The sequence below is a fragment of the Vulpes lagopus genome, chromosome 16 (genome assembly GCF_018345385.1).
Source record: "Vulpes lagopus strain Blue_001 chromosome 16, ASM1834538v1, whole genome shotgun sequence".
NCBI classification, from domain to species: Eukaryota; Metazoa; Chordata; class Mammalia; order Carnivora; family Canidae; genus Vulpes; species Vulpes lagopus.
This window is the reverse complement of record NC_054839.1, coordinates 4,490,996-4,505,548: the sequence shown is the minus strand read 5'-3', so window position 1 is coordinate 4,505,548 and position 14,553 is coordinate 4,490,996. Positions and strand designations below refer to the sequence as shown.

Here is a 14,553-nt window from a genome sequence, read left to right as displayed (position 1 = left end):
TCTGAAGGCATCACTAACAAATAAAACAGTGTCTTCTCCCATTACATTTCACATGATTCTAGAACAGCTTTCTCCACTTCAACACTGTGAAGCTCCTTGTCTGGTTAATTGTGGGGGACTTTCCTGTTCATCATGGGATATTCAATGGCATCCTTGGCCCCATCTACCATATGGCAGTTGCACTTCCCCAGTCTTGACAATCAAATAGTCTCTAGGTGCTGCCCAGCCCCGGGGCGGGGGCGGTGAGAGGAGGGTTGTGTAAAAATCCTCCCCAGGGGTGAATCATTATGTAGAAGAAAGGGCAAAAAATGATTGACTGCCTGTTGGAAGGTTTTCCCTTACAAATAACAATTCTTTTCTCCAATTCACATTCTGTTATTACCATGTGTCACAGAACCCCTGCACCTGGTATTCCCCTTCTACATTATATACAAAATAATACCTGATATGATGCAGTGTTCCAGGCATTATGCATGTACACGTATGCACGCATGCACACACACACACACACACACACACACACACACACACACAAACTAGTCCTCAAAACAACGTGATAAAGTAGGTGCTGTTATTACCCTATTTTATACAAGAGGAAATCAAGACACAGAAAAGTTGCATTGCTTGCCCAGATATGCCCAGTCTGAATTCAGACTCAGGCACCTTGTTCTGGGGTCTGTGCTCTCAACTACTGAGTTATAACTGTATGTATATTTATTCCAGCAGAGAATTTTTAAGCAGTGAATACTGGTGATGTCATTAGTGTCAGTATAAAGTCTCTTAAAAATAACAGTGACGCTACGGACAAGGAAAGAACTCTCAAGAAAAAGTAGTGAAGCAATACTGTGTAGTTGTATTCTAATATATTTATGAACCTCGATAAACACAAGACACACTGAAGCATAAGAGACTCATGCAGCATTATTCGTATCCTCAAAGCACTAACTCAAAAGATAACATCAGACAAATAGATTTTGAGGCAGAAAGTTATAAGAAGCACAAAACATATAGGTTCCTGGGTTGTAGGGAGGAGATGCATCATGACTAAGAAACTGGGGCAGATTACATGATAAAAATGGCATATCAGCTCTTCAAAGATGAATAGGATCTAAACTTGGGGGATTGTCATAGCAGGTACTCAAAGAGGACATTTCAGAAGAAGAAACAGGATGTTCATGGAGGTATAAAGGGTGAAGTATAGTCAGTCAGTTTGGCTGGAATTGGCTAAGCAGAGAAAAGACAAAATTGAGGGCAGGTTAAATGTGTTACACTCAATTTAGATTTTTTTTTCTAGTAAGCCTTACAGAGCAAATGGTGAAGAAGGAAATATTTCTTTACTGCCCCATATGCCCTGAACACTACTAGCACTTTGATATGCAGTCCTTATTTATAAATTTATTATTATTATTATTATTATTATTATTATTATTATTTATAAAAACTGAAGGTTTTCAGGAAGAGGAGAGCATTATGAGACATGAACTAGTTACCTATTGCTGCATTTCTAACTGAAGGCTCAATTTGGAAAGCATTTGCTTCCCTGCTCTTGTGGCTGTGGCAGCACCTGGTTTCTCACAGATGTAAGATATTTGACAGCTTACTTCTGTGAAAGTCAGCAGAGAGAAAGAGGGAAAAGTGATAGAAGGAGGGAGAGAGGGAAGCGGAAGAGGGAGGGAAGAAGGGAAACAGGCTAGGGAGAGTCAGCTAGTAAGACAGACTTATACAACATAATGTAATCATGCAGTGCCATCTATCATTGTCATAGTCTACTGATAAGAAGTCAGTCACAGGTCATATCTATGATCTAGTGGAGAGGATTGTACAAGAATGTGAGCACCATTATGCAGGGATCATGGGGATGACCTTACACTATACCCACCGTAGTCCATCCTCTGACAGATATTTCATACATTTCTAAAGAAGTTTCTTTGCATGACTTTTAACAGTATTGCAGTTATTAGTGAATTCTAAAGAATATCATAAGAAATAAAAGCCTCCAGGATGCAAGCCATCTGTCCTTACATGACATTCATACATGTTTTTATATCCTTTTGCCCAATTCAGAAATTTTAATATTGTTGGCATTCAGGTAATAGTCTAAAGAAATACAAGAAAACATGTATCTTTTATAGATATGTAAAAATAGTCTTTAGTGAGGCGGCTGAGTGGCTCAGTTGGTTAAGTGTCTGCCTTCAGCTCAGGTCATGATCATCAGGCTCCCTGCTCAGAGCTTCTCCCTCTCCCTCTCCCCACCCCTACCACTCTCTCTCAAATAAAATCTTTTTAAAAAATAGTTTTTAGTTAACATTATTGAGGTCTAGTAAATGTGATCTTTTAATATATATAATTCTAAATGTATAAAAGAGTAATATTAAGAATTAATACCTCCTTAATAGAATACATATTTGGCTATTTTTCATTAATTATTCAAACAATAGGTTCCAAATAAAGAGATACCCCTAACACATTTAGGATCATTAATTTAATCTAAAAAGTTAAATTTTAAGAACTTTAAAGTTATATATAATATTCTAAAACATATTTCATGTTTCATGCTGTTTATTTTTGTTACTTTTTAATTCTCACATTTGCTATAATGCTTAAGACTTAGTATGTATTGAAAACCATTTATTGGGGATCCCTGGGTGGTGCAGGGGTTTGGCTCCTGCTTTTGGCCCAGGTGGGATCCTGGAGACCCGGGATCGAGTCCCACGTCAGGCACTGCCTGTGTCTCTGCCTCTCTCTCTCTCTCTGTCTCTCTCTCTCTATGTCTATCATGAATAAATAAATAAAATATTTTTTAAAAAAGAATGAAAACTATTTATTGATTTTACATAGATCAGGATATTATCCTACTGTCACTACAACTTCCCAAAGATATAAAATGGCTTTTAATTAATTCAACTAGTACATGATAACCCTAAATGAAAGGTTACAAATGCATAATAATTTTAGAGCTGTGAGGGACCTAAGGCCATGTTGTCCTTTACAACACTCAACAAATGCCAATACCGAGATCCAGTGAGGATAAGTGCTACATTTGGGGAATACACATTATTTACTTGAGATCACACATGACATGATACCCTGAATAACAGTAAAATGACTATTTAATGTCATAACTATAGATCAGGGAAAAAATCAGTTGGTTTTTTTTTTTTTTTAAATCAGTTTTGATCAAGGACCAATTTGGATTGTCTCTGGCACATTTCTACCAGAGAAAAAGCAGAGATGAAGAGAAATGGGCAATTGCTTTTGTTTAGAGACTATTATGGCCCAGGTACTCTATCAAGTCTTTTAAAATATATTTGCTATTTACAACAATATATAGGAAGAGTGTGCGGCCAGTTATAGAAGCTCAAGAATATGGAGCTTCAGGCCCCCAGATAGAAAGACAAATTTACATCTAAATAAAACTTTCTTATTCTACAAAATGATTGAATGTTTGTGTGTCCTCCAAATCTGTATGTTGAAATCCTAACCCCTAACAGTGATGGTATTTGGAGGTAGGAGCTTTGGAAGGTGTTTAAGTCATGAGGGGAGCCTTCATGAATGAGATTAGTGCCTTCCGCCAGGTATGATACAATAAGAAGTCTACAGAAGACACCCCTCAACCAACCATGCTGGGACCTTGATCTTGGACTTCCAGCCTCCAGCCTCCAGAACTGTGAGAAATAGATGTTTGCTGTTTAAGCCCTTCAGTTGACGGTATTTTTGCTACATGAGCTTGAACTAAAATGGGGGGAATCAAGAAGTAAGCCTTAGACAGGAACTTGAAATACCTTGCTTAAAATTCTTCAATGTATTTTCATATTCTGCAGCATGGCATTAATCTTTCAAAAATCTATCCAAATTTACCTATATCTTTCCCTCCCACCTAATTTTGAATATTTTACACATACTCTCCCCTGAATTTTTGTACTCCCCACGCCTGTATTACCTTCCCTCTGCCAGGAAACACCCTCCATACCACTATGCCTGATGGAATTCTACTTATGGTTCCAGAATCCACTCACTTATTAACCCCCATTGGTATAATTAACCTCCTCTGGAGAGGTCCAGATAAGAGCAGCAGATAAAAGCTGAAGGGTCCTTTCTGTATGCTGGGTGCTATAATTCTGTCCTCAAACATTCTGGGTGGGATAGATAGTTTCCATTTGAAAGTTTAGAAACTAAGGTCCAAAGAGGCTGTGATTTGCTCTGATAACACAGACAATTGGTGCAAAAACTGGAACAGAGCCCAGGATAACTAGATCCTAAAGCTTGTATTCTTTTCATTACAGCATATGGCTTTTCAGGGAATCCATCATTCCTTTATCTAGGAAAGCACTTATCTTTTGTATTCCAATTACCTATCTTTTGGTATTCTGTGAGTTCCTTGAAAGCAAAGGCTGTCATACTCATTCTTTTAAACTTATATGACTATCAAAGAAAGTACAAATGTATGTTGGCTGAAACTGAATGGTAATGGTTTATAGAATAGCTCTAGTGCTCAGGGAATTCCATATTAGATGTTTTAAAGCTGTATTCAATCTATTTTCCCGAGTGAGAATTCCAAGCTTCCAAATCAGCCCTTTTCACTTCAATGTCAAACAAAGTGCATGACTGTGAAGTAGGTAGGGTAGCTACCTGATTTTCAAGGAAGATGCCATCAGCCTAAAGATAGGAACTCTTTCAGAACGGTGCTAACCATCAGGGTTGCAGAAAAAGGTGTTCCTGAACAAGAAATATCTCATCCTGCTTTCTGGCAGGAACCCATGGCTTTGAAGAAGAGCAAAGTAGGCTTTCCCATCTGATTCAGAGGATACATTCCATGAATATTTATTGAATGACCGATTACAACAGTGAACAAACTATATCAAGTGCCTTTATTCATGGAATTTGTATTCTAGTGGTAAGAAATAAAGGTAAAGCAAAGTGAAGGGATAGTGAGTATTGGGGATGTGAGTGGAGGAAACTATAGACCTGAAGGAAGTTGTAATCAATAGCACACAGACCAGTGAGATTACAGTGTGGTGAGCAAGGGGGTACCTGGTAGGAAATCAAATCAGAGAGCTAACAAAAGACAGGTAATTGGGGCCAAGTCCAACTGGCCATTTATTTATAAGATTTTGGAAGTTATGAGTGATGGGAATTCAGTAATTCTGACCAGTGGAAGAAAAATGAATTGACTGCATCTTTAAAAGTAAAAATGTTGTTCTGGAGAGCAATGATAAAAGTGCAAAAAGAAAAGCCAGTGAGAGGTCATATTCTGGATTATTTGGAAACTCTAGCCAGTAAGACTTGCTGTGTATTGGAAATATGAGAACAGATGGAGCCAATGATTGCTCCAAGGTTTTCATCTTGAGCAGCAGGGTGAATAGATACACCATTTAGTGAGGAGGGGAATGCTAGGAAGGAGTGTAAGTGTATTTGAGAAATCCAGAGAAATCCAGAACACTTGTAAATTAAATTAGGTAATCTAAATGTTAAAAAACAATCCAGGTCTATAAATATGAAAAAGACTGATCATTGACAATTGTTCACACTGAGCAATGTGCACATGTAGGTTAATTATACTACTCTCTTTTTCATTTTAAAATTTTGATATGATATAGTTACACACATTAAGTATGAGAGTTTCATTAGACTTCATGTGATGATGTTATGTGGATAGATACATGAACTGGAGTTCAGCAAAGAAATCAGAGCTAAAAATACATGAGAGGTATTAGCAAAGTTAAAGCCAAGGGATGGGATGAGAATACCTACAGAGCGAATAAAGAAAGAGAATAGGTCCAATGCTAAGAAACTAAACTCTACAACATTTAGGGATGAGAAAGATGAGAAGAAACTAGAAAGGTACTTTGCATAAATGCACATCAATTTACTAAAAAATACATTAATTTTGAATAAGCGACTCCATTCTAAGAATGTATAAGAAACAAACAAAACTAGAATACACAGACTATGATTCAGATTTATTATGTTTAGTAGGAAAACAAAAAAGCGTGGGGGGGCAGCAGTGGGTGCAAGGTCAAATAACCTGTTAGGTGACAATAAGGGCTAGCTGAATACATTACACTACATTCAGTAGGACAGTGTACAACAATTTAAAGTGATGTTGGTATATTTTAGTGACCTGTTGATATATTTTAGTGACCTGTAAATCCACCCATTGAGAAAAGCTGATCATATACAGCATTATAGTTTTATATTTATCTGCTACACTGTAAATAAAGTATTTTGTGCTTTCCTTACTATCAATAACATAAAATAGGGAATGTTAATAGCTTTGGTGGTAAAATTATGTACTTTCCTCCCTTATTATTCTTACTGGTGTCTATTTTGTAGTTTTTCTCAATAGGTATCCTAAAACTTTGAAAGTTTAAGTTTTTAATAAAGTTCATTCTAATATGAAATAGAAAGGACCTCAAATAGGAATCTGATTTGAATCTGTAAAAAATTATATTGATACCATATTTATGATTGAAATAACTATTAGGAAGTGTTCTAAAATAAATACATCATACATTTTAATAGCATATTAAATATTTTATTTAAATTAAGAAATATAACAATAACATTTGTTCCACTGTTTCGATAAAATTTCAAATTACTTACAAATAAATAATAACATTTCCTCAGGTACCATATTTCAAGTATTGCAAAGGTGTCATGAAAACATATTTTTCAAAATGAATAGACTGTATTCCAAAATTTGGTATATAAATCTAAATGTAATACATATTATACATACTGAATTTAAATAACCTAAGGATAAAAATCATTTTAAATAGTCAAAGCAGTTTACCCCTATGTAATGGAAGTCACGAGACATATGCCATTTTGACATGTACTCAATGGATTACATCTAAGAAAACCACTCTCTGTGAATACTGTTTATCCTGGTGTACAGTTCACCTAAAAACATTCTCTTTAAAACATGCTCTAGTTTTGAAAAAAAAAAAAAAATGTGGGTCAAGTATTTTTAAAACTGCAAGTTTCTTTTAATTAAATAGATCTACTTTTATTTCTCCTAATTTACCTAACGATGCCATTAACAAGTTTTTTTTTATGAGGTTTTATTCCCGAGGTTGTCCTTAACTTTAAAAATTTGTTTACATTTCACATTTTATATTTTCACCTTCAGTTTAAAAGACATAATATATGTCCGATTGTAACAATTTTTTCTTGCAATGCTTTTATTAGATAAAAACTATTAAAATTTTACTTCAGAAAATCCACTTAGATCAATGCTTTTAATGACTCTAAAAGCTTCTGAATGTATTTTATTAATATTTGGGTCAGAATTCTAGATTTCAGTAGGGATAAACTGTTTATTTCATCTTGGTTTTATTTATTTAAAAAAAACTTTTTTTTTTTTAAAGATTTTATTTATTTATTCATGAGAGACACAGAGAGAGAGGCAGAGACATAGGCAGAGAGAGAAGCAGGCTCCCTTTGGGGAGCACGATGTGGAACTCGATCCCAGGACCCTGGGATAGGATCTGAGCCAAAGGCAGATGACCAACCACTAAGCCATCCAGGTGTCCCTCATCTTGGTTTTAAAAGTCATTAAATACTACACTGTTAAAATGAATTTTTTTCTTGGCTTTGGTCCATTCAATGTCTTATCTCAAAAGTTAAAATTATTGTTTTTCTATATCTAATATATTTAAGCATAAATTTTAAGGGATAAAAATATAGTTTGATATTTTATTATGACCACATGTTACAATGTGGCCACCAGATCACAGGCTTTCCTCACTAGAAAAGCTAGCTTTAAACCAAATATTGATTTTCCTCCTGCAACTCACACTTGTCTATTGACTCAGTTACCCAATCTTGTTGCAGGATTTTAAACTTTCTCTTAAGAGTTCTTCGAAAAGATTTTAAAACTGCAACACGACTATGATCCTCCCCAATGATTACATGAGACACTCCCTGAGCTAAGCAAGAAACTACTTTTGCTCCATGAAATTGAAGCTCCAAAGCTGTAATTGCTAATCTTGTTCCCTCGATTTTGGTACTCAAGTCATTAATAACAGCATACAAGTCCACATAAACAATACAATGTCGGAACAGACAGAGTGGGGAGCGGTCCCAGGAATACCGATATTCTAAATCAGCAATCAGAGAAGCCATTTCTCTTGGAGTTTGTTTGCTAGAATTTTTAATTCCTGAGAACACTTCCTTCAGTTGGTTCAAATCTGTATCAACAAAATAACTGTCACCATAACAATCATATTCACGGGCAAAATGTTCTTTTGTCGATGGGCACATGTGAATCATAAAGCGGGGCTGCCACGGCACACAGCTTTTGGTCTTAAAACACTCTAACAGCCACTCAGGCTTGACGACATCATGTTTATTTGAAGAAATGATGTTTTTTACTCTGATGTTCTCTGATCCTGCAATCACGCAGTACGTGTCTGGGCCTGGGTTTTGTACTATATAACCACCAAATTCTGCAATTCTGTTCTCTAGGTCAGGCTTTGGATGGCTGTCTGTTCCACTCATAACACAAAACTCCACATCTTCAAATATATTAGAAACCTTATTTATATTAGTAAGGTTGGGTGCTTTCAAGTGCTCGATAATTCCAATAATTTTCTTAATCTTTGGGGCAGCTTTCCGCTTCTTTTCTTGTGGTTCATCATCACCACCTATATCAAGGTGTTTAGATGCAAGCTTTCCAGACGCTTTCCCTCGAAGTTGCTCTAAGTCATCCACGGTAGTACATTCATGCCACTCCTTGTCTTCCCTTATCTTTTCAATCCGTGGAAAACGCAATGTGCAGCCAGTTTTATACATATCACTGGAGACAATCTCTGTCGCCTTAACTTGAACAATGACAGAATTACAAGGCTCAATGTATACTTCTGGCTTCTCTGTTCCACATAAAATGCTGCTTGGTAGAGCTTTTTTATGGAAAGGCTTCCAATGTTTGGCCAATTTTAAACCCAGATCATACAGTTCTTTCATAGTATAACCTGAACCAACACGGCACAGAGTATGAAACACTGACGGTTTTTCACCAGGAGGAGGCTTCTCTGCTACAGCACACAAAAAATGAGACATCATTCCACCTCGTGAACCTTTGCCCCAATAGCCCCCAACAATTAAGATGTCCAGTTCATCCATCAGCCCATCTACGTACTCAGGCTTAATTTTTAACCATCCTTCACCTCTTTTGTCTGGCTTGTAAATAGATAGAGGATGTTTTATCATGATTCCCTCTTCTCTTTTATCTATTGCTTCATTCAAAGCATCGATTACCTCTTTCTTAGTATGAGCCTGTGTTTTTTGCACTATTTCTATTCTACCTGGTATTGGTGTAAAAACACTAGTAAGAATTTCATACCTCTTTTTCAGGGTTTCACGTCCCAGCTTTTTATTATTAACCATCAGTACATCAAAAACACAATAACAGGTTTGCAGATCAGAATCCTCCACCATTCTTTTGATATCAAACTTATTCCCCTTTTGCATAAAAGTTTGTGTATTAGGGTTGAAGGCCATCATCTCGCCATCCAGGATACAGATCTGTACATCTGTTTTGAATGCACTGTGAATGAACGGTGTAAGAGAACCTTCCCGTGGAGAATCGCCGAACTGATCCTTATAGTTATATCCGTTTCGGGAGAAATACTGATACACATCCCCGTCTTTGTGCATTTGCATACGCTCACCATCTAGCTTGGTTTCAATGTAGAAACTCTGGTGTTTCATGTCCTTCTCTATTCGCTCAATATCTGCTATAGCAGCCAGCATAGGTTTAAAGGCAGAGAATAAAGTGATAGAAATATCACTGAGTCCTATGGAAGGATCATGCAGTTGCCTACAGACTTTTTCCAGATCTGTAGTGACATTATGCAACTCGGCAGCGTCATTATGGAAAGCAGAGAATACAGATTGCTCACTAAAACCAAGTTTTAAGTCCTTTACAATCATCCGTATAAGCCACTTTTGTTCCAGTGCTGAACTCTGAGTTATTAGCTGAAGAAGACTTTTCTTTATTAGGTCCTTTCTTCTGGCAGAATTATTGCTGGCAATTGAGTCTAAAATGTCATTTACTTGCTGTACGGTTAAACTTCCTTTCTGCAAACATCTTGGTTTCAACACAAAATACGCAATTGTTGCAAAGTCCCCAGCATCTCCACGAGTTCCAGTGGGTGTTCTGTAATTTAAAAGTTTAAGGGCGTCTTTTCCTTCTTTAGGTAAATTAAGCAATTCGATATAAAGTTTAGCAAGCATAGTTTCTTTGATTCCATAGGCCATTCTCTCTCTTTCTAGCTGAGGAAGAATAAGTCTCATTGCTGGATAAAAAGAGTCTCTGACATCTTTTTGGTTCTTATGAAGGGCATCATGAAATCTTCTCCAAGAATCTAAAAATTCTCTGAAGTGTCTGGTTTTTTCTTCACGTCCTTTACTTCTCTGTATTCGTTCTAAAGTTGAACACAAATCTGCAAAAGGAACGTGAGATGCAACAGTTTGTGAAGTCTGTGTGGCAGCCATAGAAGCGATGGTGAATCCTCTGGTTTAACTAATAAGGCAAAAAGAGAATAGCTTTAAATAAAAGATAAAATTCAACTAAATATTTAATGTAATGACCTTACAGAGAGTGCCTCATTTGTAATAAATGTTTATCAATGTTTGCCACATGAAAATGAATTAATTCTATAAATTATATCTCTTCTCAATCTCTACATTCAGTGAAAAATCAACTATTTTACTTCAATCTTATTTAGTATTTATTATCGAAAGTATCACCAGCCCCTTTCCCTACATTTACGATACTGAGATGGACCACTTTGTTTTTCTCCCTAAATCCAACTTTCAGTGAATTAATGATTCCATTCCTTTTTTTTTTTTTTTTTAAGATTTTATTCATTCATGAGAGACCCACAGAGAGAGAGGCAGAGACATAGGCAGAGGGAGAAGCAGGCTCCATGCAGGGAGCCGGATGCGGGACTCGATCCCGGGACTTCAGGATTGCAACTGGGCGGAAGGCAGGCGCTTAACCGCTGAGCCACCCAGGGATCCCAATTCCATTCCTTACTTAGCACATAATGCCAAAGAATAACAATAACAGAAAAACAAGGCTCAATTAATTTCGTTTCTGGGTTTCTGAGGGAAGGCCTTTCCTTACATTTCTCCTCTTCTCCTGTCAGACTACCACACAACATCAGAAATAGATGTTTTTAACAAATCACTGACTTGAAACTCGGCTTTGCAGGAAGAAAAAAAAAAATCTTCTTTCAGCCAAACAAAGCCTATGTCTATGTTTACTTTCATTTCACTACTAGCTATGCCAAATCACTCCAGTATTCAAAACCCAACTCAAAAAACCTTCTCCATGAAATCCTTACGTAATGTACTTCTTTTAGCTCTATTTTATCATAGTAATTTAAATAGCTTTATAAATTCAAATTCATTAGTACAGTTTTTTGTTCATATTCACATGCCATTTACCCTCCAACAATTCACCAGCTACATATGCACCAGGGAAACATACTATAGGCAAATAGTTTGCTTCTGCCTTAATACAGCATACATTCTGTTAAAGAAAAAGGGGATATAGTGGGAAGTAATTATAAAATGCTAAATGTTTTAACAAAAGTAAAATGTCACGAGACAGTTTTTCACTGAAGCATTGTCTAAAGTCAGAGAGGAAATAACAGGTACCTTGCTGGGTTAGGGTCTAGACTATTTCCTAAAGTGGTCACCACAAGTGTGACATTTCTTTGAAATTTTAAATATTCATGCAAATTCTTTTTTTTTTTTTTTTAAGAGGTGGGGAGGGGCAGAGGGAGCGGGAGAGAGAGAATCTTAAGAAGGTTCCATGCCCAGTGCAGAGAATGACACGGGGCTCAACCTCACACCCTGAGATCATGATCTGAGCTGAAATCAGGAGTTTGATGCTTAACTGAGCCACCCAGGCATCCCAGAAAATTCTATTAAAATCTATATGATATCAGAGCTATTATATTATTTAAACTACGTAACATTAAAATCAATTCACTCTCCCAATAAGGACTTCAAGTAAAAATGTGCATCCTTAGAATATAAACTACATTCTGTCTTGTGGTTTCAGACACCTTCTGGCACATCCCCATGTTGCCTAGAGAGCAGGGAGTCAGAGCAGCCTTACAGGGAGGAAGGAGGTCTATGTCATCTCTGGAGACCACTAGAGTCCCTGCAGCAGCAGACAAGAAGGCACACACACTGCCGGCACACCGCTGCATTGTCTGATATCTGGCACAATAGATCCAATGGCTGGATATGGGACCACTTTTACTACAGTCTCCAGAAACTCAGGAGGGGTGATCTGTGTCCGTAGCGCCTGGCACTTGGTAGGTCTGTTTGTGGAATGGATTACTGAGCCCCTAGAGTTGGGTCCCTGGAAGATCACATTAGGAAAGGCCAGCAGCTGGTCATACCCCCGCAAACCCCCCACATATGCCGGTTAGGATTCAGTTTGGTCAAAAACATTTAGCAGCTGTGACTGCACTAGGTAAGTTTCTCAACACCCATTTGGTGGCCTTTTGGCAGAAAGGCCACACTTCTCAGTCTAATGCCTGACAAGGGAAATTCAACTTCTACGGAGTCAGTTAGACCAAGAGGTAAACCCATGAGACACCATTTTCCTGAGACTTTTATCTTTGAATCAGTAACTGCTCCCTCTCTCTTCTCATCTGCATAACTGACTGAACCACCTGGTTATGTATGTTCACTGTCTACCTCTCAAAACAGGCTCCCTCAAGCCAGTATATAATCTTGTATTTATAATTCATATATTATATATAGATATAATATGAAGAATGTTAAGAAATACTTTTCTGAGCATTCAAGATGGGTATATAGTTTCTAAATATCTGAATATTCTACTTGGTCTTGGTTTCTCTCAACAATCTGCAGGCAAAGACTCAAATTACTTTATAACCACATTGAAATCTAGGTTAAACATGTATCCCAAAATTGCTCTAAATATAACAAGGGTTCCAAAATTAGTATGAGTAGGCTTAAATATTTTTACTCGTTAAAATTGTACCAAAAAAAATAATAAAATTGTACAAAAAAGTCAAACATTAGAATTTCCAATGCTTTTAAACATTCTTATTTTATTTTCTGGCTTCTGAGGTTCCTAGCTGATGTTTTTGATTTGTGGGAAAAAAAAAAAAAAAACGTTTGTGGTTAGGGTTCAGGCTCTAGAGACCACTAAATGTGAGTTCAACTGTGAACTCAACAACTTAATAGCTGCGTGACATGGGGCAGCCACATAATGTCTTTGTCAGTTTCTGTAGTGTAAAATGGGGATAATGACTGTAGAAGGTGAGATGAGGATGACATCAGGTATGTACACAAGGTGCTTAACGCAGTACTTGGCAGTCAGCAAATCCTTAATTTTAGTTCTATAATGCTTGTTGATGCAAGTGACATTCAAAATGTAAATGTTACAAAATATTAAGGAAAAAAGGGAAGGATACGCTTACCTTTTAATAAACATAAGCAAAACATTCAAGAGAATGAGTACAATTCGTATACAATAATGACTCATCGTCCACTCAGCGGCTGCCTGTCTTGTCCTAAAGTGACACGACAAAACACACTAGCAAGGTTGTACTCAGTGACTATGATGACTCAGTGTGATTTTACAGGAGAGAAAGCGACTGGTGCAAGTTAAGTGTCCTTCGTACAGCCCCTGAGCAGACGATGCTCTTTCCCTAGGGGACAAAGGTTCACAGCGGCCTCCCTTCCAAGCACTTGTGACATTCGGGGGGAGTCTCAGCAGAAAGGAATCTGGGGCAGGAAAAGGCCAGAAGGCGGTGGGAGCCGAAAGGACGACAAAAGACGAGATGTGAGAAGAGCAGCAAGGCTCCAGCCTCTCTGTCCGGCTCCAGGCAGCGGTGCCCGCCTGCGGAACCACGGGGGGGGGGCGGGCACACCCCTCCTCCGCCCCCCCCAAAGGAAGCCCGCCACGGACCCGGGCAAGCATCCCGTTACCTTTCTGAGCCCGAGGGTCCCCACCGGCTTGGGGAAGGGGGTCCCCGCAATCAGAACGTCCACAACCACTGCAACACCGCAGCCAGCACGGTCCCGGGGGGAGACGCGGGCGAACCCCCGCCCCGCCGCCGCGTCCGGGGATGGCGGTCCCGATCAAGGACCCCGGGCCCAAGGCCCGCCTTCTAACGCAGCGCGGTCGCCGAGGTGGCCCGGGCCCTGCACCTGTGACGCCCGGAGGGGCGGAGGGACTGCCACACTTTTTGTCCCGAAGCAAGAAAAACGAACTTTCAAGCCCACACGCCTGCGCCGGGCTGAGAAGACTCGGGGCGGCCCCCCCTCCGCTCGTCAGCCAGTCCCGGCGCCCGCCTGCCCAGGCCCTTCCCCCAGGCACTCCCCACCCCGCCCCCCGAGCCGCGCCGCCGCGCAAACGTCCTACCGGCCCCGGAGCCGCAGGTGAGGTCACCAGACCGGAAGCCGCAGCACCGGGAGCCGGTTCCGCCAGCTGCCCCGGGCGCAGACGCATTCGCCGCTGAGGCCGGGAGACGCCCCGACTGATCAAACCCT

At 38.9% G+C, this 14,553-nt stretch overlaps 1 protein-coding gene across 8 annotated transcripts in view; it reads right to left on the bottom strand.

Annotated features, from left to right (window-relative positions):
• LIG4 (DNA ligase 4) overlaps positions 1-14,553 on the bottom strand; it is a 132,998-nt gene extending 118,445 nt beyond the window's left edge. For 2 of the 8 annotated variants that reach the window (XR_005984082.1, XR_005984081.1), the window contains exon 1: positions 14,426-14,531. Coding sequence is in view for 6 of the 8 variants with exons in the window: in XM_041731229.1 (XP_041587163.1) it covers positions 7,765-10,500 (2,736 nt within the window). In the remaining 2 variants the exon portion in view is untranslated. Of the gene's footprint in view, positions 1-7,476; positions 10,529-13,478; positions 13,968-13,989; positions 14,403-14,425 lie in introns of those variants that run through there. The other 6 variants (XM_041731234.1, XM_041731229.1, XM_041731233.1 and 3 more) reach the window with 6 other exon arrangements.